Source organism: Hemicordylus capensis, chromosome 5 (assembly GCF_027244095.1).
Source record: "Hemicordylus capensis ecotype Gifberg chromosome 5, rHemCap1.1.pri, whole genome shotgun sequence".
Classification (NCBI taxonomy): Eukaryota; Metazoa; Chordata; class Lepidosauria; order Squamata; family Cordylidae; genus Hemicordylus; species Hemicordylus capensis.
Genome location: NC_069661.1, coordinates 195239791 through 195267289, shown reverse-complemented (window position 1 = coordinate 195267289; position 27499 = coordinate 195239791). Strand labels below are relative to the sequence as shown.

General features: G+C 41.0%; 1 protein-coding gene across 8 annotated transcripts in view; it reads right to left on the bottom strand.

Annotated features, from left to right (window-relative positions):
- Positions 1 to 27499, bottom strand: part of SYT1 (synaptotagmin 1) — a 637087-nt gene that overhangs the window by 167608 nt on the left and 441980 nt on the right. For 7 of the 8 annotated variants that reach the window (XM_053253068.1, XM_053253063.1, XM_053253069.1 and 4 more), the window contains 3 exons: positions 24722 to 24844; positions 17425 to 17592; positions 8190 to 8357 (listed from right to left, as the gene is read on the bottom strand). In XM_053253068.1, the coding sequence (XP_053109043.1) occupies positions 8190 to 8357; positions 17425 to 17592; positions 24722 to 24844 (459 nt within the window). The remainder of the gene's footprint in view (positions 1 to 8189; positions 8358 to 17424; positions 17593 to 24721; positions 24845 to 27499) is intronic. The other variant, XM_053253070.1, reaches the window with a different exon arrangement.

The window sequence follows — 27499 nt, the reverse complement described above, 5'->3', positions numbered from 1 at the left end:
GGTCCACGATCAAAACAAACCAAGTCCAGTTCAAGATCAAAAAGTGGCGGTGCAGGGAGAGCAGGGAGAAAGGTAATCTAAGGCTGTTATAGCTCCGCCCAGCCCGGTTGCCGGTGCTACCACTCACCACCCCCTAGTGCAGCCCAATCACCACTACATCCATCCTTAAGCAGGCCACCCATGCAGCAGCGGCACAGTTCTGTCCTCCACACCTCCACGGAGGCCAGAACCGCACCACCACTGCATGGGTGCCTGCTTAAAGATGAATGCAGTGGCAACTGGGCTGCAGTAGGGGCCGCCAATCAGCCGTGCCAGCAGCTGGGCAGGGTGGTAAGAACCTTTGACTACTTTCTCGCAACTCCCCCATCGCTTTTCGGTGGATTCCACCATCCCTTCATTTGTAAAGGGAAATTCCCACTGGATTCCTCTTTACAAGTATTGCTGCTTGAACCGCTGAACTGGTTCAACCAAATGGACTAGACCGGCTGGCTAGTTTGACTGAACCGGTTTGGTGGAAAGCAGTTCAAATTGAATTTGATTTGATTCAAAACAAACTGCATTTTTGGATTTGTGCACACCCCCGATTGAGAGAAAGAAGCTACACCCAGCCTTATTAAAAATTTGCATTCCTGTTGGGGCTTCTTTTTCCCCACCTGGGTAGTGGTAGTTTCTGGAGAGCGACACCTAAGAACATCAACAAAGTGCAAAAAGATATCTTCTGAACATAATAATTATCATGATTATTATCCCTCCATTAGCCATTGAGCTCAGAGCAGCTACATAGCACAACCCACCCACCCCCATCGTAAGAACTCTGTGATAAATTAGGCTGAGAGGTAGTAAGAGATCTAAGGGCAAATGATAAGCTGGGTGAATGGTAGATTGAATGGGAGGAAGGGAGATGGAATAGCTTTGCTGGATGGGAAGATGTGGCATTGGGGACAGGGTGTGACATAGGAGGTTACCTAAGCCTGGATTAGGGATATCCTGCCGTTTTGCTGAACACTCTTTCCAACATAGTGTAGTCAATGAAGTGGGAGTAGACTTTGCTGAACAATGTGGAAAGACCAACTGGCAGCTCATAGACCAGACTTGACATTTATATTTTTTTCTTGTTCCTAGGGGCCATGTCAAATTTGAATCAAAGCAGTAATCCATTTAATCAAATGGATTGATGTAGTAACCTTTTTGGGTAATCAGGAATTTGACTAGCAGTTTTATGAATCTCTTTATGAGCCTCTCAAACATAAGCTGGTGACTGGTGATTTCTCATCATTCTTTTGGGACTGTTCTGCAAGGCCCTGAAGAATTCTATTGTTTCTCTGCTCTCTTTCTTTCATGGTGGCTGAAAATAAGAATCCTTTAGAGCACTCCTGACTGGCTAGCAAAACAGTGAAGGAATGTCATGAAATATATACAGTCCCATTATCCTATTTTTTTTAAGCACCTGATGCTTTGTGATGCTTTATGCATTGGGAGTAAGGCAAACAAGATCAACCTAGAGTATTATTTTGAGGATACAGAAGCAGATAGCTGGCTGTGATGTTTCACCAGCACCTGCATTTTGCTTACTAAGAGCTTTTGTAAGATCTGAAAAGTAATCAAGTATTCTGTACACCTAAGACAGGCCTACTGTGATTCTGCAGGAAATTAGTTCTTGGTTACCTAAAGCGGTGTTTGTAACAGAGGAGGGGGAAATAGAGGCAATTGCGACTTTGTGTAGGGAACAAAGTATGCCAACTGGAGAGATCTCATAATAGCACAAACAAAAGCTTTATGTGAACATAACTAATCAGATGACCAAAGAATATATGCTTTTAATAGTCTGAAAGTTTATTTTAATAGTTTGAAAAATTGATCAAATGTCTCTTACACTACTACATATTTTTCAGATGTGCAAATAACAAAAGCAAACCCATTATGCTTTTATTATTGTTAAAAAAAACCTTTCCTTTGAAAAAGAAAAACGATGTCATTCTAATAATGTAGCACTGTGTACTTTCAAGAACATAATTTCTCAAATATCAAGAAAAATAACCTCATCTAACTCTCGAGTTAATATAAACAATGGCAATTTCCTGCACTTATTGGCTGTTCACTTGAATGGGTCGAGCACATTATCAGAAAGATGCAAAAAAGAAACTGAAGACTTATTTCATTTATTATGGCAATACGTTTAGTGCATGAATACCATCACCCAAAAGACACGTCATTTTCGGAAGCAAGAAACATTTCTATATTAAATAGGCTCAACTATAAAAGAGGAACCTAAGATATACTTTTGCAAAGACTGCAATCTACCCACAACAGGATTATTATTATTTCTCATGGAAACCCTCTACTTTTCACATCAAATCTGGAATGAAGCTATGACTCAGAGTCTACAGTGTATGTGGATTAAATTTTAATTCACAGGTGTGCACTGATAGATAGGCAGTTATAACAAGGTATATGACTAAGTTCTAAACAAAAATAAAAACAACGAAAAGCTGCGTGTCTTGTTATTCAAATTAAGAAGGCCCTTCATCAAGGTCAGTGCCAATTAGAATTGCCATATTCTGGCTCTCCAAATCCAGGCACCCTGATTAGTCTGGGAAACATACCAGCAGGGATTCGAACCAGCAACCTCTGGCTTGCTAGTCAAATCATTTCCCCACTGCACCATTAGGTGGCTTTCAGCCTTTAGACTGCATGCCAAAAAAGTGCCTTCTTATATTCCCCTGGGACCCAAATGATTGCTATTTTACAACTGATCCTCAAAGTTGGGTTTTAAGAAACAGAAAAATGAATGTTTAGTGCTAACAGAATCTGTTCAGTAGCGAGTTTGAGGTTACAGTGCCCACAGCACTGCTCACAATGAACAAGGTGGCTGTCTTACTGCCCTGACCCTGGAGCCCACGGTCACCGCTCCTGCTCATCGTTACATTCTGCTGCCACGACCCTGCTGCCACACTCCCATCACCGCTCAACCAGCAATCTAGTGTTCCCTGCCAACTGCCCTGGCCCCTGCCCCCACGTCTCAGATGGCCTCTGTGCATGTGCAGACACCGCTGGGACATGGAGGCCATTGGGACATGTAGCGTGCCGGAACGGGTGAGAAGGTGTGTATGCGTGTATGTCTGTGTGTACCTGTGTGCATTTCTGTATATCTGTGTGTGAGTCTGCCTGTGTGTGCCTGTTTCTGTCTCTGTTTGTGTGTGTGTGTCTGTGTGTGTCTGTGTCTGTGTGTCTATGTTACTTGTGTACAACTTTTACACTGTTATTTTTAATTATCATTGTTGTTTGTATGTGTTTTTTTTTAAGAAAAAGAAAAAGAAATAAGTACAGATTTAAAGTTAGGGGAAGTGGGCGGGGGTGGGGGGGTGGAGTGGCTGTGGTCAATAAGAATACCATTTCCCTTACCAGGGCCCCTGTGAGGCACCTGACCTATATCGAGTGTGTATTTTTGAAGCTGGCAACTAGGGAAAGATTGGGGATTCTGTTGGTGTACCGATCACCCCGCTGCCCAACTGACTCCCTAACTGAGCTGTCCGAGCTGGTCGTGGAGTTGGTGTTAGAGTGTCCCAGGCTTCTGGTCCTGCAGGACTTCAATATCCACTTTGGGGCTGGCTTGTCTGGTGCAGCTCAGGAGTTCATAGCGGCCATGACAACTATGGGCCTATCCCAACTAGTATCTGAACCAACTCATGTTGCCAGCCACACGCTTGATTTGGTATTCAGATCAGGGGGGTGTTCCGTGGGTGGGGGATCCGGTGGTTTCCCCATTGTCATGGACAGACCACTACCTGGTTAAGTTTGGTATCAGAGCCACAATCCATTCCTGCAGGGGTGATGGACCAATTAAGATGGTCCGCCCAAAAAGGCTGCTGGACCCAGTAGAGTTCCAAAAGGCCTTGGAGGGTTTCGAAGTTGGTGCTGCAGGTGATTCTGTTGATGCCCTGGTGGGAACCTGGAATAAGGAACTTGCGAGAGCAGTAGACATTATTGCTCCTAAGTGTCCCTCCAGACCCACTTCATAATCGGCTCCCTGGTATACTGAGGTGTTGCGAGGGTTGAAGCGGCTAGTTAGGTGACTGGAGCGCAGGTGGAGGAGAACTTGGCTCGAATTTGACAGGATGAAGCATGTGACCCACTTGAGGGCTTACGCGGAGGCAGTGTGTACGGCAAAAAAGAAGTTCTGGTCAGTTCGCATTGCTTCTGCGGGTTCACACTCGGCAGAGTTATGCTGGGTAGTGAGGAGTCTAATTTCTACTTCTTCTGTTTCTAATCAGCTCCCGGAGGTGCTCTGCTGTGATGCCCTCAGTGGTTTCTTTGCAGACAAAATCTCCTGTATTCGGACCGACATGGATTCCACTTTTTCTGCAGGGTCTACAAAGGAGGTGTCCAGCAATCCTTCTTGCAGTATTAGGTTGGATCAGTTTCAGTTTGTGATTCCTGAGGATGTGGACAAGCTGCTTGGAGCGGTGCGATCCACCACTTGTTCTCTGGACCCATGCCCGACTTGGCTGATTCAATCTAGCAGGGAGATTATTCGAGGATGCCTGGTGAATATCATAAATGCATCACTGAGGGAGGGTAAGGTGCCTCCATGCTTGAAGGAGGCAATAATTACACCTTTTCTTAAGAAGCCTTCCCTAGATCCCTCGGCGATGGATAGTTATAGGCCAATCTCTAATCTCCCTTGGTTGGGCAAGGTGATCGAGAGGGTGGTGGCCGACCAGCTCCAGGCGGTTTTGGAGGAAACTTATTATCTAGACCCATTTCAAACTAGCTTTAGAGTGGGCTATGGGGTTGAGACAGCCTTGGTCGGCCTGATGGATGACCAATACCGGGGAATTGACAGAGGGAGTGTGACTCTGTTGGTCCTCTTGGATCTCTCGGCGGCATTTGATACCATCGACCATGGCATCCTTCTGGGTCGCATGGCGGAATTGGGGATAGGAGGCACTGCTCTGCAGTGGTTCCACTCCTATCTCTCGGGCAGATCCCAGATGGTGGAGCTTGGTGACAGTTGCTCTTCTCAATGAGAGCTGTTATATGGAGTCCCTCAGGGCTCCATTCTGTAACCAATACTTTTTAATATCTACATGAAACCACTGGGTGAGGTCATCAGGAGATTTGGTGCTGGGTGTTATCAGTATGCTGATGACACCCAAATCTACTTCTCTCTTTCATCTGCTTCATCAGGAAATGGCGTTCATTCCCTGAATGCCTGCCTACAGGCTGTAATGGGCTGGATGAGGGATAACAAATTGAAGCTGAATCCAAGCAAGATGGAGATGCTCATTGTAGGGGTTCAGAAACTGAGGGGTGAGTTAGATCTCCCTGTGCTGGATGGGGTTACACTCCCCCGGAAGGAGCAGGTACGCAGCTTGGGGGTACTCCTGGATCCAGGCCTCACCCTGGTATCTCAGGTGGAGGCCGTGGCCAGGAGTGCTTTTTATCAGCTTAGGCTGATTCGACAGCTGCATCCATTCCTAGAGGAGGATGACCTCAGAACAGTGGTGCACCAGCTGGTAAGGCTTGACTACTGTAATGCGCTCTATGTGGGGCTGCCTTTGTACGTAGTTCGTAAACTTCAATTAGTTCAAAATACGACAGCCAGGCTGGTCTCTGGGGCAACTCAGAGAGACCATATTATGCCTGTTTTGAAACAGCTGCACTGGCTGCCGATATGTTTCCGGGCAAAATACAAAGTGCTGGTTATTACCTTTAAAGCCCTGAACGGCTTAGGTCCAGGTTACCTTAGAGAGCACCTTCTTCAGTCTGATCCCCACCGCACGCTAAGATCATCTGAGGAGGTCCGGCTCCAGTTGCCACCGGCTCGTCTAGTGGCGACCCAGAGACGGGCCTTCTCTGTAGCCGCTCCTAGATTGTGGAATGCGCTCCCTGCAGACATGCGTAATTTGAATTCTTTATTGGAATTTAGGAGAGCCCTAAAGACCTACCTGTTCGGCATGGCCTTCCAGTGTTCTTAAATTGTTTTAAAGGGTCTTTAATGTATCGGGTTTTTATAAGGTTTTGAATTGTTTTACTTTTTGGCTGTTTTATTGTATTTTTAAAATTTTATGCCTGGTCATTGATTGATTTTAACTGTTTTATGATGTTTGTGAAACACCCTGAGCTATTTTGTAAAGGCGGTCTAAAAATCAAACAAACAAACAAACAAACTAAACGCAAATTATTTGCTTGGTGTTGTGTCCTTATTCATGGCTGAATAATCATGAAGTGGGATCACATTGTCACTGATACTGAATCCACTAATTTAATTTACTTATGCTTTTTCAGGTGGAGTCTGTGTGTGTGTGTGTATGTGTGTGTGTGTGTGTGTGTGTGTGTGTAACTTTATCTTAGTTGAAAGCTTTACAAGTTTCTGGTGTTCAACATCAGGAAGTTCTACCTTGTGGTTTTGGGTAAGCTCTTCTCCATAGTGTCTGATCATATTTTCCTCTTTAAAATGCCTGGAAATTCAGTAACTTTTGCTGCATGCTCTCACACTTTGCCTTGATCAGAAATCCATCAGGGACAACATTAGGAAGTGATTAGAGAAACTGTATTTGTTAAATGTCTGCCTCGATGCATCCCAAGCCCAATGTCCAACTGAAAGACCAAGGCAAACTGTGAGTGTATTAAGCCTCATTTCTAAAGCCATCATCATATACCAGACTGACAAAGTCCTTACAGCTTAAATGGCACGGATGTTAAGATGGAACCTTATCTTGCAATTTCCATTTTTTAGAGCATGAGTGAAAATGTAAAGCAGCTTAACTCATTTTAAAACAAAGGTTTTGAAATTACTGAGTTATTACATAGGTTCTAGCCTATTAAAGTTCATGCAATAACAAATGTCTTAATCTGTATGAGGTTCCATATTCATAATATTTTTTTTAATGTTCATTTGACATAATAAGGACCTGAAATGATCCTAGTTATTCTGGCACATTGCTTTTATAAGGTTGGCATAGGGCTCTTAGTTGTATTTGCTCTTACAAAGCAAAAAGCCATGCTTCTGAATATGTCATATGTGATTTAGCCATAGCGACAGAGAACCTGGAACATCATAAAGTCTGTTTGCCAATTTGGAGAAAACTTCAAGAAAAGAATATAAAGAACAACAGGGTAAAAAAAGACTAGGTTGTGTTTTTTTGGTAGAGATCCTTGGGAATGGAAAAGTGTAAATAATTATTATTAATAATAATAATAATAATAACAATAATAATACAAGAAACAACAAACAAATCCTCAGATGCAAGCTTATGTTCTCTTCTCTGCATAGTATTCTCTCTTTTAGAGCAAGACCATATTGTTTGGAATCAGTGTACAGTATTACTTGCAAATGAGTGTGCATCAGTATATAACTTAAAAACCAACACTGAAAGTTCTTGACACAACTGCCATCTTATAAAATACAGAGATGTGACTCAATTGCATGCAATTATTTCTATTTAAGCAATATATAGTAGAGGCCAGGATTCAAAGAAGGATTAGGTGAGCATGAGAGGGAACCAATGGAGCTTTGTAGGTTGTTATCTTTTCAGTTGTTCCTGTTGCCAAAGAGGCAGGCCTGTTTTAAAGCACAACAGTGGCTTGTGGAAACTGCTATGAAAGAAATACCCTGGTGTACAGATTTTCATATATCTCCTTTTTGGACATAGCCTTGTAAGGTGTTTTTTTGTTTTGTTTTCATAGCGTGGGTCTCCTTCTCTGTGTAAGAGAATAAATATTTTGCTGAATTAAGATGATATTTTACTGTTCATCTATACAATCATGAGCATTCAATAGAGATACTGTCTAGTATGCAGAGGCAAGAGGATTGTGGCAATTTTAATGCCACAAAGAGGCAAAAATTATTAAAAGATGTGATAAATAAAACAAGGAATTCTAATAGATCTCTAATATAGCTGAAAAAATTACCCAGTGGAATATTTTCTATGTGTTTATGACATATGTTAATGTGAGGCAAGGGTTTTCCAACTGGTGGTACTCCAGATATTGCTAAACTACAACTCCCATCATCCCCAGCTACAATTTATTGTGTCTGGGGATGATGGGAGTTGTAGTTCAGCAACATCTGGAGTACCACTAGTTGGGAATCCCTGATCTGAGACTCAAACAACATGATTTTGGCCAATCGGCAAAGAGATGGTTTTAGGCTGATCGTATGCCATCAACAGATATTCTTTTCTTACCTCTTCTTTTTCAGCACTTTGCAAATCCCGCCACTCCTCAGTCACATGACCGAAATCCACAGTGTTCATTGCCACCTTGTACTCCCCAATTATGTCATGTTTGGAGAAGCGGTCAAAGTCGTATACTGCCATCACTAAGGTTTTTCCTCCCAGTTCAGAATACGGCACCTATAACACAGAAAAAATGGCAAATTCTGTATGTTACACCAAAAACACTCATTACAGTGTCAATCTATTTATCTGAAAATCAGCTGTCATCTTGGCAAATTGAGCAAGAATATAAATACATAGATAATTTATTTTCTTGCAGGGTCATCTGATCTATCTATCTATCTATCTATCTATCTATCTATCTATCTATCTATCAAATCTATCTATCTATCTATCTATCTATCTATCTATCTATCTATCTATCTATCTATCTATCTAATCTGGTGTACTCTCTCTCTCTCTCTCTCACACACACACACACACACACACCACAGTAGCTCACTCAACACTTTGCAGCTTTTGCCCTGTGCTCTCTAAGTTTGGCTCTATCATGAAACTAAAGACCAATTATTTGCCCCACGGATACATGAGCTTTCAGCACTGCAATCTGTTTCTCTTAATAAATCATGCTGACACTCTCCAAAAAGGTAGGCTTCAGACTGATGGCGAAACATAAAAGTGGCTTTCTGTGTCTGACACAAGAGTAATTAGAAACTAGATAGTTTTCTTAAAGTGGCTTTATTCTGTTTTCTACTCTCTCTCCCCAGATTCTACTTTTCACATCATGGGTGTTGAAGTTCCGCCTATGGCATGATATATTGCTATACATTTTGGCAGCAGAAGGCTAGATTGCAGCTAATTTTCCAGCTGTTCTGATGTGTTAAGGACAGATGCTTCAGGTTAGGAATATGGTCATTAGTCACATTTTAATATTCATGGGAAATGATGCAGTTGATGTGAAGCTGCATTTCTGCAGTTGGCTGAGAAAAAACAATAAAAATGGTATAGATTTGGGTTGGAGGCGAGGTTAGCTTTAATAAATCTCCTATTATTATTCCAGATATGAATGGTTCCGTATGTTTCTGTAAATCTTGCTCAATGTTATTCAGTTTCTTAAAAGAGACAAATTAAAATGGAATTAAACAGCTGAGGATTTCATTTTGCTCTGCTCTGCTCTGCTTCTTTGCAAACATTTAGCTTTCATTTCTTTTAAAAAGGGCTGTTGGAACATGGGCTGCATTGCCCTTCTCATAATGTTTGTTATTAGAAAGATATGAAGAATCCTCAGGTTGAAGACCGGATCCTGTTTCCATTAAAGTAAATGAGAAAAAGCCCGGCACTGCATATTGCACTATTCAATTACAGTAGCATACTGCATTTTCTTTTATATATACAGGCTGTTCACACGACCACACACATGTAGTCAGACAGGCAGGGGGAAGGCAGGGTTCAACCTACCTTCCCCAGATGACCACTTGCAGCCCCGAAGGTGTACAAGCTGCTCTCACACACAGCCAGTGCTGCCGGGAGTGGCGCAGATGAATCTCCATGCTGCTCCCGGCAGTGTGGGTACATAGGAACATAGGAAGCTGCCATATACTGAGTCAGACCATTGGTCTATCTAGCTCAGTATTGTCTTCACAGACTGGCAGCGGCTTCTCAAAGGTTGCAGGCAGGAATCTCTCTAAGCCTTATCTTGGAGAAGCCAGGGAGGGAACTTGGAACCTAGATGCTCTTCCCAGAGCGGCTTCATCCCCTGAGGGGAATATCTTGCAGTGTTTACACTTCTAGTCTCCCTTTCGTATGCAACCAGGGCGGACCCTGCTTAGTTAAGGGGACAAGTCATGCTTGCTACCACAAGACCAGCTCTCCTCTCCCAATAAATAGAGTAAATAGGGTAAATAGAGGCCAGGACCTGTTCACCTCTGGAGATCTCACAATGCACCATGTAACACGCAGGATGCACTGGGGGATTCCTCCAAGAGACAGGCACTCTAGGTGCCTGTCTCTGTCTGCAGCCAGGCTGGAAGCAGCTCAGCTCACACACGAACAAGTAGCTCGGGTTAAGGGAGCGCTCACTCCCTTAATCTCTATTATTATTATTATTATTATTATTATTATTATTATTATTATTATTATTATTATTAAAACTTTTATACCGCCCTTCCAAAAGGCTCAGGGTGGTTTACATTAAAACACCTTAAAATCAGTTAATAATAAAAATAAAAATTATTAAAACATAACAACGATTAACAATTAAAAACATCATAAAACTACAATTAAACAATCAAAACAATTTAAAAACAAATTTTTAAAAGCTGAGAAAGCCTGGCTGAAGAGATGTGTTTCCAGGTGTTTTCTGAAAATTCCCAGAGATGGGGAGGATCGTATCTCAGCAGGGAGCACATTCCACAATCTCAGGGCAGCAGCCGAAAAGGCCCGTCTCTGTGTAGCCACCAAACGAGTTGGTGGCAACTGGAGACGGACCTCCTCAATTGACCTCAGCGGCCAGTGGGGCTCATAGCGAAGAAGACACTCTCTTAGATTAGCAGCTGAGCTAAAAAGCTGGGCTCTGCTTGCTGGGATTAGGCCCGATCCCAGTGGTTCTCACGTGCAGTCTAACCCAGGCTGGGCATCTCCAGCCGAGGTTAGGCTGTATGTGAGAACAGCCTCAATGACTCCTGTTGTTAGCCATGTGCTGTACTTTAGTACTAAGAAATAGAAATGATTTGTTGTTTCACTTATGACTTTTACTTACAAAGTAAAATTTTACTTTAAAGAAATGAGTAACTAAAAACAGTATTTTTTGAAACAAAACTTGTACTAATTCTTCCCTTTCTACAGGTTTATATGCCAAGGTGATATGCAGAGCAAAGGAGATCTGAAAAAACAAATCGAGGTCATTCACACAATCAAAAATTGTGTTCTACCCAGGTTTGGGAGCTGTGTGTGCTCTCAATTTTCAATTGTGTGGAAGCAAGTTAGGAGGAAAACCTGGGTAGGAGTGATTGCATGGAAGCAAGGTAGGAGGAAAATCTGGGTAGCTTTTCCTCCTACCCGCTCCCACACAAACACTTCTACGGAGGTTTTCCTCTAACTCGAGTAGAACACGATCATGGAGAAAGGGCTCCATGCTGCAGGAGAGGAAGCCTTAAAAAGCTTAACTCCCCTGCAGACGCTCCTGGTCTCCTTGCTGGGTTGCTTGCCCATATGTTTATTGCTGCTACTGGCAGCTGGGAGATTTGGGGACTGGGAAGTCTCCGGAACTCTCATAACACATCACACAAGTGTGAGGTATATTATGGGGAGCCTCTTGACGCCGGCCAGGAGCCCCGCAGTCTCCCAGCCCCAGCTGCAAACAGCTGGGGCTGGCATATATTCAGCAAAACACGTGAATATTCAGTGCTCACTCTCTTAACCCCATTTAAGAGGGTGGCTGGCTTGGCGGGTTTACCCAGGTTCAGGCATGATCCCAATGGTACTCACATGCAGGTAAGACTGGGCTTGGCTTCATTAGCCCGGTTTTGTCTGCGCATGAGAACAGCCTCATTAACTAGCCGAGGTCAATCAGTGAGTTCCATGGCTGAGTGGTAATTTGAACTTGGGTCTCCCTAGTCTTACACTCTAAGCCAGGGATTCTCAAACTTGGGTCCTCAGGTGTTATTGGACTTCAACTCCCATAATCCCCAGCCTCAGTGGCCTTTGGTTGGGGATTATGGGAGTTGAATTCCAATAACATCTGGGGACCCAACTTTGAGAATCACTGCTCTAAGCACTACACCATGCTGAGTCACATTCAGTCCAAAGCAGATATCTCAGGCAACAGCAGAGGCATCTGATAGACCTGACAATATGGTCATGATATACATAAATTTTGAGTTCAACAATGGTGTTTCTTTTCTTTGTTTTTAGTTGCACTGTCACTGACTTTACATCCAGTGACACAGCTATATATTTATGAAGACATTATGCAAGTTCAACACAAAGCATAGCATTTTTTAAAGGGCACAGAAAATGTTAAGTTGTCTTTTTCACTTTGATGACCTATGGTCATATCCCAGGAATCACAGAGAAGGCAGATATAAGAATCTTCGGCTATGTGGCATTACAGAACTATTTCAAGTATCTCTCCTGGGTGAACAAATTATTCTGAATAGCACTTTACTTTCAGATGCTAATGTTTCAAAAATATTCACATTATCCTGGCATTCTAGTCAGGATGTAAACCCAGACGTGAAACTTCTTTTAATATTTCATCTTTTAATATGTATGATCACAAATGTGCTAATTAAAAGCGTTTCAATCTTCTGAGGAGCTGACAGCTCACAGAATATTGTGGTTTTTCTAAATCTTTCAAGGAGGTAAGAGTGAAAGGAATTATTATTTGTGTGGAAATGCTCAAAAGAAACCTATATGGCCATGCAGACCACATGGTTATCATCATAGTAACGATTAATACAGAAGAGTAAAGTGGCTTGACATTAAACCTGCACCTCCATTATAAACACAGTGAAATTCTCATAATTGTTTGCCAGAAGAAGACTACAGGATGCATTTCATGGTGTGCTGCCCCTGAACTCATTAGCCATGACACGCTAAGTGACAAATATTAATGGATGCTTCAGTATGAATGTTAAAGATGTGTGGGCATGATGTAAAGCACCACAGGACTTTAGTAGCATAGGAGTTGTTAAGTCTCTTCTATGAAAGGACGTGGCCTACGGGCAACATACTGTCCCCTGCTCAGAGAAAAGAATGTGTTCATTGTGTTGACCTCCTAGTGAATACTTGCGTTAACTGGCTGACATCCTAATGAAGTGCATGCACAATGAGTAAAGCTGCACGAGTGCAGAAAAGCTCACATAGTTGCACTACAAACCAGGGATTTCCAGAATTGCACTCAAGTGCTATAGCACTCTTGCTCAAAAGTCTCCACAAATGAGGTGTGCTGCATGTTGTGTAACCGTGGCACAAGCATGCTTACAGTACACAATGATCTTGAATGCAAGCTCCAGGCTTAGCACAAGTAGCTAAAGCAACAGCTTCATACTAACACAATATTCTTCTGTAAGTGCTTCATTAGGATTTCAGCCACTGTATGTGCTCAGGTTCCCAAATATACAGAAGACCAGACCAGAGGCGGGCAAATTCGTCCCTCCAGCTGTTGCTGAATTACAACTCCCATCATACGGTTGCCATATTTTGACTTTCCAAATCCAGGTGCCTAATTTGCATATTATGTAAACTGGCTTGAAAATAATTATTGAGCAGAATAGTGACTGCACATTTTGCTCCATAACACTGCTTCTACAAGGGCTGGAGCTTAGCGGGTTTTTTTTTTTGTTTTTTTTTTTTGTTTTTTTTAATGAAATCTGAAATCTGGGCAAATCTGAGTGGGCTAAGCAAAATGAGTGAGATGCTTAAAATGAGGGTGAAACTGGGAATTTTGGGGGGCATGGCAACTCTCTCATCACCCTTAATCACAATTTATTGTGGCTGGGGAACTTGGAGTTGTAGTTCAACAACAGCTGGAGAACGAGGTTTGTCCATCCCTGCACTAGGCAGTGCCATCTAGATGCAAGCCATCCAGGCTGACACCCATATAGCTTTCATTTATTTAAATGAGATGATATACTTATAATGAAATGCGCATTGCACTGCTCCAAAGACAAACTTCAAATGACTTCTATACTGCATAAAAGATATTAACATAACTTACAGATTTTTCCACAAGACATGAAAGCTAAAACAGAACCGACAGAGGTTCATCTTGGTAATGTTGCTTTTTTGATCGTGAGCCCTTTGGATTTAAAGAAACAAATCTTTCTTTCTTTCTTTCTTTCTTATTTATTTATTTATTTTTCTCTGTGTAAACAGCCCTGAGCCATTTTTGGAAGGGCGGTCTAGAAATTGAATAAATAAATAAATAAATAAATAAATAAATAAATATCAATATTGGACGTTGAAGGAAATTTAATAAGACGTAAGATCAAGGAAGCAATGTTTGTAGAACAACTGAAACCTAATATTAATGCTAAGAATGAAATGAAAGAAGCCATGAGATACATTGGTCACTGAAAGAGTTAACATTTTCTCTGCAAAAGGTCTGTTCTCTGCTCCCTCAAGTCTATCATCTGTTAGCTGCTTTCAGTTCTGAGCTTCTGTATTTAAGTGCCTTCAGCTGGCATGCTAAATGTAGCACTGGGGATGGTGTATTACACCGAAATGTGTGCTTGGTTTTGTTTTAGTGTACATGTTTTGTGGGAAAATCTGTCAGTTATCTTAGTATCTTTTATGCATTAAAGAGGTCATTTGAAGTTCGTTTATTTAAATGAACTCAGTATAAAGATGCCAGTGGGCAGTGGTCATTATGTGGCAGTGTTTACTTCAATTGACTCAGCATATCAGTTTTCTACTACACTGGAGATGCTAACTGCACTTTCTCTTTTGTACATCACAGCTGAAATTCACATATATTATTGTGCTGCATTTTAAATATACTCAAAGTAAAACTTTAGTAAAGAGCATTTCTTTCCCTTCTTAAAAAAAAAAGCAGGGGGGAAGGATTATTTTTATGAACATCTTCAAGAGAAAACGGCTTATGTCTGCAGTAGTGGCAGGGGCCTCTAGGGATTTCTTGTTGAGTGATTACATAGCCAGAATCTCTTATTGTCCCTGTTTTCAAAAGGGAGCTGTCATTATAAGACTAAATATACAGAGGGAAAGGCCTGTAGCAACTGAAGTGCAGTGAACATTTCAGATGAAAGCCCTTCAAAGTATGTTCAGCTGTGTTCCTGTTATATTGCTGAAAACTGGGCTCTGAGTTGAGGGGACATGATTAAATGAATTTCTTAAATTTTGAAGCAACAGAACAGAATACTCCAATATATGTTTTGGTTTCTTCTCCCATTAATGTATAGGCATTTGGAGTAAACATGCCATATTGACAAAGAATTACTTTAGACCAGGCCTGCTCAACTTTTGTTTTTGGACTACAATTCCCATAATCCCAAGTCAGAATGACCAATAGCCAGGAATTATGGGAGTTGTAGGCCAACATCTGCAGGAGGGCCAAAGTTGAGCTACTCTGCTTTAGGCCCTGCCCTGCTTCATGCCCTGCCCTGCCTTGCCATAGCTGAAGAGACCAGGAGCAAAGGAGCCCAGAATAGGGATGTGTGCGAACTGGCGTTCAGCTGGATTGGTGGCGGGGCTTTAATTGGTGCTTTAAGAAACAAGGATTGGTGCTTAAAGAAGCAAGGAGGATGCTCATCCACCCCGCCATGTCCCCCCGGCTGGTGCTGGTGTGGGATGGTAGCATATCTCCTTGCCGGCCCGGTCAGCATCGGACCGCAAGTGGCCAGTGTGCATGCACAAATCATGCACATGCACCAACCACCTCCAGCCCAATGCTAACTGGAGCGGCAAGGAGGTATGCCCTGTGCCAACAGTTTTTGAGACAGCACTGAAAGGGGAAATGCAGTGGAGGGGGGGGGATGAGCACCATCCCTGCTCCTTAAAGGTAAACCCCCCACCTCTGAACCAGCCTGAACTCTGGACTGGTTTGAAGGTCCAGAAAGGACCACTGAACCAGTTCATGCACATCTCTAGCCTAGACTTTCATGCACAGCCCTCTCCACTGAAATAAAATAATATGTGTTACAACAACAACAACAAATATTTATATACTGCTTTTCAACAAAAGGTTCTAATGTGGTTTACATAGAGAAATAATAAATAAATAAGATGGATCTCTGTCCCCAAAGGGATCACAATCTAAAAAGGAACATAAGATAGACATCAGCAACAGTCACTGGAGGTACTGTGCTGGGGGTGGATAGGGCCAGTTACTCTCCCCCTGCTCAATAAAGAGAATCACCATGTTAAAAATGTGCCTCTTTGCCCAGTTAGCAGGGTTTTGTCTTTCTTCTTCTGTTTTTTTGTTCTGGTTTGTCAGACTTCTGGAAAATTTAGATTTCTAAACATTTGCATTTCCTGTCTGCTTCCCTCAGACAGTGTCCCATCCCATCTACAGATAATGCCCAATTCAAAGTTCCATATGCACTCTGCATGCTTACATTATTTTCTGTGAAGACCAAAGTTTTACTTCCCCCCTTCATCATACTCAGAGGCGGAGCCACCATTGTGCAAATGGGCTCAAAGAACCCGGGCCGCTGCACTCAGGGGCCGTGCCTCATGCCCAAGCCATGCCCCTGTGTCTGATGTCAGATGCAGGGGGCATGGTTTCACTCACAAACGGGGCCGCACGCCTCCTTTACAAGCAAAACCACGCCCCCTCCGTCTGACATCAGACACTGCTGTCAGACGCAGGGGGGGTGACTGGGGGCCCCCGCTGGCGGCAGGCTAAACTGAGGCCGCCACTGGCCTCCCTACACCACTGATCATACTTTAATGTACAAGGGCTTGATCCCTGTTGACCTTTAGGAAACAGCTGGAGACACATTTCTTCCACCAAGCTTTTTAGCTCTTTAGTGGTTTTTATGTTATTTTAATTTGAGCTTTTATGTTTTAAATTGTTTTTAAGATTTATTGGTTTGTTTTAAAGTTGTAAACTGCCTAGAGACTTTGGTAGTGGGCGGTATACAAATATGCTAAATTAATAAATAAGGGGAGGAAAAGAAAAGAGTGACAGACTACATTCTAAGTGAGCTTTCCTAGGAATTCAAAAGGCAGTAGAGAAAAAAGGGACTCCTAAGCATTACCCTCTTAGCACCTTAACAAGTAGAAGGTGCATCCATCTATCCATTTTGCTCTTACAGAGAGAATGAAGTTCACAACAGCACTGAGTCTCAGTCAAAGCAGTTGAGGAATGTAAACTCACCAGAGAGAGGTGGGTTGTTAAGGAGTTCATACAATCCTCTGAAACGCACCTCTGACTATATCTCCTTTGCTAAGGCAGCTTTATTCAAAATCCAAATACTCCATTTACAGCATCACCATTTCTTATAAGAGCCTCCAACCATATTAAAAACCAGATTAATAAAAGATGCCAAAAGAAAATCTCTTGTGACTTCAGAATATTGAATTCTACTGGTAGTAATCATTTGTCCTTTACTACATTTTTCACTATGAGGTGATCTCTAAAATATCTCTAAGACAAAAATCCATTGTGCTGTGGGTCACCAATTAACTAGGAAATGTGCAGTTCTGTGACTGAACATGAGATTAACCTTCAGTGTATATAGCAAACAAAGAGAAGAGAGCCATGTCAGTATCAAAGGAATACCTTGAATGTAAATTGCTCATTGAAGACAGGGTTAAGGGTTTTCCTGTGAACTTTTGTTTCATATTTCTTCTTCTTATCAGGAAGTAGAAAAACTTTCACATAGGGATCAGAAGTACCACCCATATCTAAAGCAGGCAGCTCAGCAGCTTGAATAATCCCTACCAAAAGCTGAAAGAGAGACAGAGGGAAAGAATCAGCAGAATGAAATATTAAGCTTGCATGTGCTGTTTTCTGACACTCTTCTAGGGCTGCCAATTCCAAATAAAGCTATTCTTGGATATCCCCACCCACACCCCCAGTTTATTTCCTGCTATTTTTCACTACACCAATCCATTAAAATCTCCAGGATGGCTTTCAGTCCTCACCTGGGGCACAACGCCAAGACTTCAGGGCAATCCTGGAGGGTTGGCAACCCTACTGACAACTCTGATTATAAATATACATAACAAATGAATACTTATGCACACACACACACTTTTGCAGTTGTACTTAGAAAAAGCCGACAACAACGTTGTAAGAACTGAAGAACTGAAACACTATGCGTGGCTATAGATAAAACAGCCCATCAATTATAGCAGATGTAGATTTCAAGAAACTGTTTTTAAGCAGACAAGAAGCACTCAAAGAGCTGCTGATTACAGCTATATATGGATGTTTAATTTTCTCTTCCAGTGCCAAGTTTCCTAACATATTCATTTACACTGTTTGAAAATACTTTTACTATTTAAAACATATTGTTAAACAAGCATGGATATATGCTTATTAAAACATATATTAATGGAGTACCTCATATGGAATAATTATTTAGCAGTTTTAAAAAAAAATCTTAGACATATAATCACTATGATTTGTCTGAAAAAATATAGCTAATGATGCACAAAATAAAAATCTTAATATACAAATCTTAAATAAATATCTTGTTTAACCAAGCCTACACAATAAGTTGTATAACAGAATGTAAGAATGTAGAATTCTTATACATCAGTCCCACTCATAGACTATAATCATTTGCACTATTAAAATCTATATAAGCAATCATACATAAAAAGATCTCCTATATTAAAAAATGTGTGTAAATTCAGTCATGTAACTGTGATATTTAAAAAGTCTAAATGGATGCTTCTTATGAAGTTCCAAGTTGTTGTGATAAAAATCTAATACAGCAAAAGGATAAGGATGTTTTAATTTTGAACTACATAGAATTAGAATATTAAATATTCACAATTGTTTAGATGAATTATAAAGTGTTTGGAATTTTCTGATTGGTATTACTGAAGAAAGCTAACAGCCAAAGTGCATCTGGTGTGCTGTGTGCTACTAGACTTCTTGGAGCATAGGCAGCACAAGCTAAACCAATAGGTACAACTAAATAGGCACAACAAAAGAGAAAAAGCTTTCCAGGTTTTACCTTCACTTCTATGTAATCTAAAGGGACTAATGAGAAACTCATATTGTCATCATTGGCTGATATCCTAAATTACTCAATATTGCACAGGAGTTACTCTAGGACTACTTGATTTCAATATGACTACTCAAGAACAATTTAATCTGGATGTAAGGGATTACCAATTTAGTCATGGAAGTTTTTCATACCCGGCATTTAGCTCACATCTCCTCCGGAATGGAGGTGTGTGTTCATATATCAGCCAAATTTACCCCGAAATCTCTGCAAGTATGAGAGAGCACTTCCCACACAATTCAGGCTTTTCATCCCACATTAGAGGGTAGCTCGATTTCTCTCCAGGGTAAACTTCAAACTTGCAGTAAAGCATTGTGGAAAACCCATTGTAAAGCCTGCTGTCTGGGAAAGCTTATGGTCTCAGGTTAGCCACCATTTCCCCATGAAAACTTTATTTGTGTCTGTTTATTTATCCAGAACTGCTGCCAGTTCTGGTTCTTTGACAAGCATACCTTCATGATATGCATATTTTCTCTTAAAGCAATGTGTGAAGAAGCCCTAAATCCTTGCTTTCTAACAATATTCAGATACTTCAGACCAACATCAGGTCTTGGCTGTGCTGGACACGCACAACCAGGAAACTAAAGAACTAACTGTAGTAAGACAAAGTAAGAGTATAAAGAGGATTAGACAACTAAGGAAAAGTTAGTTATGGGCAAACTAATAATCACTGTTGTCCCTATCACATGATCTGTGTGACAAATTGATTACTTTATTATCTTACCACCCAAGTATATTTTGTGTTCAGATCATTGGAATGACAAGTTTCAAAAACTGGAATGAAACATAATTTGGCAGCTAAGTGAGTGTTATCTTGGGAGCCATTTTAATTACAGGGTTTTATAGACTTAATTTGAATGAATGAATAATGTGGCATTGTGTCCATTAAGCATTTTAGTCTTTTGTTCAGATGCTTTAATTTCTTCTCTTTGTAAATCTGGATGCATACGAGTTCATGAACATGTTGATGGCTTCTGTATCTACACCACAATTTTCAAATCGAAGAGTAAACAAAGTATAGAGCAATCTTATCCTCCAGCAACACCTGCTGAATAGGATAGAACTGATCCTAGTTACCTCTGGTCCAGTAGAGAACAGTATTACCTATCAGCAGGGGCATAGCAATATTGGAGTGGGCACTGGGGCACAAAGTGAAGATGGGGTCCCTGTCCCTCCTCTCCTTCTTCAGAGAGAAGAAGTGGTCACCCAGCTTGTGGGGCCCCCTCCCTCAGGGGTGCAGGAACCACCCCCCTGTTCAATTATAGCTATGCGGCTGTCTAGCAGAAAAATCTATGCTCTTGAAACAACACCTTTGTGCCACCAGGAGGCTACCACTAGCACAACCACCATGTCCATGCCAGAAAACCATTATAGTATAAGGGACAAAAAGAGAGCATGATGGGAGAAATGAGGACCTAAGGAGGAATTCTTTCCCATTGCAATGTTCTCTCTGAGCTACTATGTGACTCCTCTTGTTGCTGGTGACTACAAACTTCCAGTTTTTGCCCTTCCTTTCCCCACCAGGCTTATTTTTCTCACACGGGCATTGCTGGACCATGTTGTTTGAAGTGTTTTAATGAATGTTTCTGCAAGAGTCTTGGGTGTTTTACTGGAGCAGGAATCTCCAGGCAAAACTGGTTGTCCTGGAAGCTGCCTGCATTTCTACTGCTAGGGGATTCATATCCCTGTGTGGAACACTGGACTGCACCTATACGAGTTAATTGATAGTCTTTGGTGTTCTGCATGGGGATCAGTTTGCCTACCTAGCTGACTATTAAGTGTGCACTGCATAGGGTGCCCTTATGGGGTCATTTGGCCATTGTTGTGCATTCATTTATGACTTCCCTGCATTAGGAATGGTAGCTGAATCTGGGGCACAGTGGGTATGTCGATTGGGTTACTATAGATTGGGATTTTGTTCCAAGGGCTGCTATGGTGTTCCTCAACTGTTGGTTGAACATAGAACTAGATTATGCCAGTGTTATCTCTGGCATAGTGACCATTCAGCATAGTGCAACCACAGCTTCAATCTGTCTACCTGAACAGTTAACAGAATACAATTCTCTTTTCTTGATTCATTCTATTTAGTATAGCTGTGCATCATTGCATCTGATGTTGATGAATCTGCAGCATGCCCCTGATGCCACACACAAGATACTGCTTCCACTGCTCCCATGGTCATAGCGCTGGCAGGAACTACAGTTCCCAGATGCCTGCATATGCCTTCTCGACATAGCTGCGTGCCTTTCTGAGGTGTCCACAAGCTGTCATTCCCGCAGAAGAGTGGAACTTCCAGCAATGTGTGGAAGTATATGAAGATGACTATGATGGAAGAAGCTGCCTCCAACCGGCATGGAAAGGAGTGTCGACAGATTCATCAGTACTGGATGTTCCGAAGTACAGTCCTACTATTTAGAACAGGTCACTATGCTCTAGGGTGTCCTTTAATAATCTTGTCTTCATTTCCAACTCTCTGCAATACAATGAGTGGTAACTGGGTTTCTTGGTTACGGTTCTGTGTGTTTTTGTTTTTCACCACTGCACTGTATTATCCTACTCTAGGAAAATTTTAGGAATTCAGTGAGGAAATACAGGTTTTGCTTCAGAGCACCACAATAAATTTGAATCCATAATAAATTCTACATAGCATCTTAATTAAAAGTAGAACATTATCAAAGATCCAATAATGAAAATAAACATTTTTAAAGACTGATTCTTAAAGCCAGCATGACACTCCTTTTAATAAAATGCATGATGATTTTTTTCATCTTCTGAGGAAGGTCAGTTCTATTTATCACAAAAGATTTACAGCTTTTCTCTTTTCTCCCTGCTTAACATCTTCTGCTCTTTGAAGATTTAAAGTTTCCTACAGATTTCAAGAGATCCTGGTGATACATAGTGGCCCACTAAAGAACTAAAATACAGAATACATTTGCAGATGTATTTGCTTTTGGAACTGAGAAGAAAGCTTCTTTATTCTTAGGCTTTTGAATTCTTTTATGTCTTATTTGAAAAGTAGAATAGGTGGCAGGAGTTAGCTGAAAAGATTCGTAGAATATGGAGTACATTCTTACTGCTGAGGCAGAAAGATTGAGGACGTATCTTGATATGTGGGTAGCACCATGCAGAGAGTTCTTAAACCAGTGCAAGAGCTGATTGGGCTCCTCACCTAAAGTTACAGATCCAGTTAGGGATCATTGTTGGCATTACATCACATTTCTTTTGGTAAAAAGTTTCAAAGCGAGATTGCAGGGTTGTTGGGTTGGAATGTATATATAGATCTGACACCATTAGGCTTATACATACACACACACCCCAACTGAGGATTACAGGGTAGCATCTGCAGAGATGCTTGCAAATGAAGTTTTAGTGGTGGTGGTGGTGATGCCCCATAATATTGCACATCCCACTAACAGAAGAACCACCATGAGTGAGGCAATGTAATATATTGCACAATACTACACTGGAATAGAGGTTACTGTCTACATATAACAACCTTGTGCAATGTCTTTCCACTTAAACAAGAACATTACTGCTAGTGGTAGACACCTCTGGATGTCTGCCACAATTAACGCTTCTGACAAAGTCATGGCCAATGAAAGTTTACGTCATAATACATGTGTGCCACACAGGAAACTTTGTTGATTTTGCTGCAACAGACTAACAACTGCTCTAGAATCAGATTCTTGAAACTCTTGAAAAGTGTCTTTGTAGTTTTAGTGTGCCTGAAAGTTTATAAGCCTTAATTCAATAATTCTTAAGGCTATTCTCATCAGCAGCCTGACCCTGCCTGGGTTAGGCTGCTCGTGTGCACTGCCAGGACTGGAGCCTATCCTAGTGCTGCCACATCCTCTAGCCCTACTTTTGATCCCAGGGCTGGGATCATGTGTATGCTTGGGCTGCACGGCAGGAATTGTGTGGTACATTCTGGGATTCCCGGCCTCCAGTGATCTGTGCAGCACAGAGCAGCACGGATCATGTGGGTGTGTGGTGGCACGCCCATGAGGAGCTCTAGAGGTGAAACCTTGCCTCCCCCCCGACCCTCCTACCTGAAGATGGTCATGTGCATAACCTTCTTTCCCCCCTCTGGAAGACTTGTGAGGGAAATCAGTAGCATAACAAGGCTAGTTGAATTTAACAACAGCTGAAGTGGTGTCTGAATTTTATTCAACAGCCTATCTAGTCTAATATTTTAGTTTGAGCATTTGGTTCTTATTAGGGTACACATTTTTGATGAGCTTTATCTGGATCAAGTGAAAAATAGGTTAGTAGAGATACAATTCAATTCGTGCTTGAGTCTAGGCAACTGGTACAAATGACAATTATGAGATGAATAACAGATGACTAGTTACCAACCTCAACTTAACACAGGGTGCAGATAATAACTTTGAAACCAATCACCTGTTTTGTCCACTCAAGTGGTTAGAAAATCTTACTAGTTCTGCATCTCAGCAGAAATCCAGAGAAGCAGAGGATAACTATTTCCTAATACTTGGAAGACAGTACAGACCAGCTTACAAGTGTTTATATGCATACCCTGCTGAGTCACTACTTGGTAACAGTCATCTGTATTCACCTAACTTTACAGAGGAATAAACTGTTAGTGTGTATTAAAAACCTATGCCTGACATTCTGACTAATGAAGCACCTGTGCAAGGGAAGAAGCTTAGCTGAACATTTGCTTCTCAAATGTTCAACTAACTCAGTACAACGGCTGACTCAGGAGTGGGGGCAAATTTCAGTGACCTTCCTCTGGAATTACTCTGTGCCACCAAAAAACATGTCCCTGAGGGTCATGCAGCTTTTAGGGTCATGCAGCTTTTAGGGACATATTTTTGGGTAACATAGAGTGCTTTGGGGGAAGGGGAAGTCACTGAAATTTCACACACACACACACACACACACACACACACACACACACACACACACACTAGCAGTGGTTCTGTGTTAGTCTGGAACTCTTCAGAAGCACTGGTGCATCTCCTGTTGCACTGCTGCTTTGTTACTTGGGATGTCAGCCATTGTAATGTTTGGAATACAATAATAAGCAATTCTAGAAATATTTGGAGTTTTAAGGATTCCCTTTTCTCTTCTTTCCACTGCAAATAGAACTAATTCAAATATTATAACTAATATTTGTTTAGTTGTTATTTGTTGTTTAGTTTATTAATGTTGTTTGTTGTACCGAAATACATTGAAAAACACATTAAAAATTCCAATCACTCCCTTTTCATCATGTCACAAAAAATTTCAAATTTCAAAGTCTTTTTTGATCACTATACATGAGTGTCAGCATAAACATGACATTTTAAAATGCCTATAGAAATGAAATGTCTGTAACATTTCCTCAATAACATTTTAATGATGAAATAAAATGCACATTAAAAATTTAATTAGTGCAAATCACTAACTTGAATGGTTGCAAAAGTGAACACTGGCTGACAACCAGACTAATAAAGTGTGGGTGCTATGTGGTGCTGCTGCTAAGCACCCAACTAACAAAGCACTGGTGCTTAGTCAGAGGGAATATATTTCAATAACCCTTTCCCCAGAAGCAATCTTTGCTATTCAGAAATATGTCTCTGAGGGCTGTGTGACCCTTAGTGACATATTTTCAGATGGCACAGAGTGCTTTCAGGGGAAGCCATTGAAATTCATCCCCTTCCATGCAATTAATAAAATATTCCATGCAGTTAATAAAATATTCATTAATCAAAATATTAATTAGCACTGGCACTTCTTATGTAGTACACATTCTTTGTTAGTCTGGGTGTCAGCCACTATATACAATTTCCATTCTCACTCATACAATGCTCTCTCACCACATTTGTTTCAAACCTGGTTGTTCTGAAAGTCATAATCCAAAGAATATTGGATTTTCCCTAATTTTTCCTCTTCTTTTTGTTCTTCTTTCTCTTCTCCATCAGTCAGCCCAGTTTCAGCATCATCATCCTTGAGGGCCTGAAAAGAAGAGGGGCAACAATAATAGTAATAAATATGATTAGCTTTCAAGCAAAAGCCCTTTATAGCAGGCACTCAGTGCTCAACCCTACATTGAAGCCATTAAAAGCAAGCAGGATGGCACAAAACCATATATGTTGTTGACATATATTTAGAATACTCTGGTTGTACAAGAGAGAGATTATCATCAGCAAGCAGCAAGGAAGCAATGAAAGAAGGGAAAAGCACCTTTGGGGTAGGGGGTATTGCAAGCAACAATTGTTTCAAAGTCTAAAACACAAAGAGAATGTCAACTTGATATTTTTTCTAGAAAAATCTGATTGAATTAAATTGCCTTGTCCAGAGGCTAATGTGGATAAACATGCTATTAAATAGGCAAGGATGCACATTCATTCAATTTAAAACAGTTGTGCATGCTGTGAATTATTTGCACTAAAGCAAAGTGTTTTGGCAGAATTACTGCTATCATAAAACATGTGACTTCTTCACATAATGAGATGCCAAACATTTTCAATGTTTTCCCCCTGTTTATGATGAGTATGGAAGCAAAGGTATCACCATGCCATTAGCAAATGCATATTCACAGAAAAGAAGACCCCTTTTTAAAATTTTCTTTTCATGTTTTCTCAGTTTAAAGCCAGGCTGAACCAAATTGATTTTAAAATGCACTGATTTTAGCACAATTATGGATAAATAATGATTGTAAATTTGACTGCTAGATAAAAGAGCAGTCTTATTTTTAAAGGCATAGCTATATGTTTTTACACAAGATTAAAAAACACACACCCTGAAAGCATTCCTTTTTGTAGCATTAGAAAGCCCAAGTTTATATATGTCATTTTAGCTTTAAAACATCAACACCCTGGTAAATCTATAGCTTCTTTTAACTAAATCAATGTGGCCGTTGGTCACAACTGGCTTGTCCCATTGCTCAATGGGAATGCTGCACAATCCTATGCATTATTTACTCAGAAATAAGTCCCACATATTCGTTGGACTTACTCCCAGGTAACTTGAATAGGAATGCAGCTTTAATCATGAATGATTTTAGTTGGAGTAAAGCCTACATGTATTTCATTATGTTTATTTTCATTAAATATAATTTTGTGTTTGGTTTGGGAAGGAATACGTTGTTCAGTTGTAATATAATGACAAACAACCTCACTTCGTTCCTTTTCCAGTGTGAAATAAGTTGCACTGCATGAGGATGAAAAATTAACACCAGCTATTTACCTCTAACTAATATGAAAACTGAATCCCTCCACAGATTTATACAGTTGTCTTCCCCTTTTAACAGAGGAACTTCAAACATTTGAAATTTATGTCAGTGCCAACAGGCACTGAGAGCAGTTAGGAAATAAATTGCCCTATTCCTATTCAGAGATAATAAGATTAGGACCACATACAATAAACAACATGGGGGGGGGGAGATGAATTATTTCCCATTTGCTGCTTTAAAAATGCGATTGCACAAATTTTTTTATAAGATAACGTGTTTGGGAATGTTTGCTTCTATTGCAGTTCCAGTTGTGCCTAGCATGACAGAACACATAAGAGATGTTCAAGGTTTTCCAAAAAGTGAATTTTTTCAGTCATATAAAAAACCTCAAAATGTGCAAATTTACAGGGGGGGGGGAGTCTCTATAATGCATAAGCATGCGTCAAAAAGACTGAGTTATGTGATATGAGTGCAAGGGTTGATAATTAAAAAGCTCTTAGCCCAGACCTGAAATATTTGTGAATCACCAAGTTCTATGCAGCCCACCTGTCAGTACTGGCAGAACCATACAAAGAAATATTGCCTGGGGGTGGGGGAGATGGAAGAGGTAGGTTCAGTGGGAGATGGGCTCTGTCTGTCTCACATAACAATCAGATACGTAGCCTGGGAGTGCTCCTGGATCCCAAACTCTCTCTGGTTCCTCAGGTTGAGGCAGTGGCCAGGAGCACTTTTTATCAGCTTCGGCCGATACAAAAGCTCTGTCTATTTCTGGAGATCAAGGACCTTAAAACAGTGGTGCATATGCTGGTCACCTCTAGACTTGACTTCTGTACTGCACTCTATGTGGGGTTGCCTTTGTACATAGTCTAGAAACTACAGCTGGTACAGAATGTGGCAGCCAGGTTGGTCTATGGGTCAACCTGAAGGGACCATATTACACCGTTTTTGATAGAATTGCACTGGCTACCGATATGTTTCCAAATGAAATTCAAAATGCTTGCTATTACCTATTAAGCCTCAACAGCTTGGGTCCAGGGTACTTAAGAGAGCACCTTCTTTGTCATGAATCATGCTGCCTATTAAAGATCATCTGCAGAGGTCCGGTTACAGTTGCCCGCCACTGGCTCGTTTGCTGGCATCCTGGGACCAGGATTTCTCTGTGGCTGCCCCGGGGCTCTAGAAATACACTTCTTGTTGAAATAAGAGCATTGCCTTCTCTGCTTGCTTTTAGGAAGACTGTCAAGACATACCTGTTTTCCCAGGTATGTCCTTTTAACTGAATTTTTAAAATTCTTGATATGTTTTTATCTTCTGAGATTGTTTTTACTTGTTTTGTGAATTCTAACTGGTTTTATATCATTTTACATTTGCTATTTTTTTTAACTTCGCACACCGCCTAGAGATGTCTATATCAGGTGGTATAGAAATTGGATAAA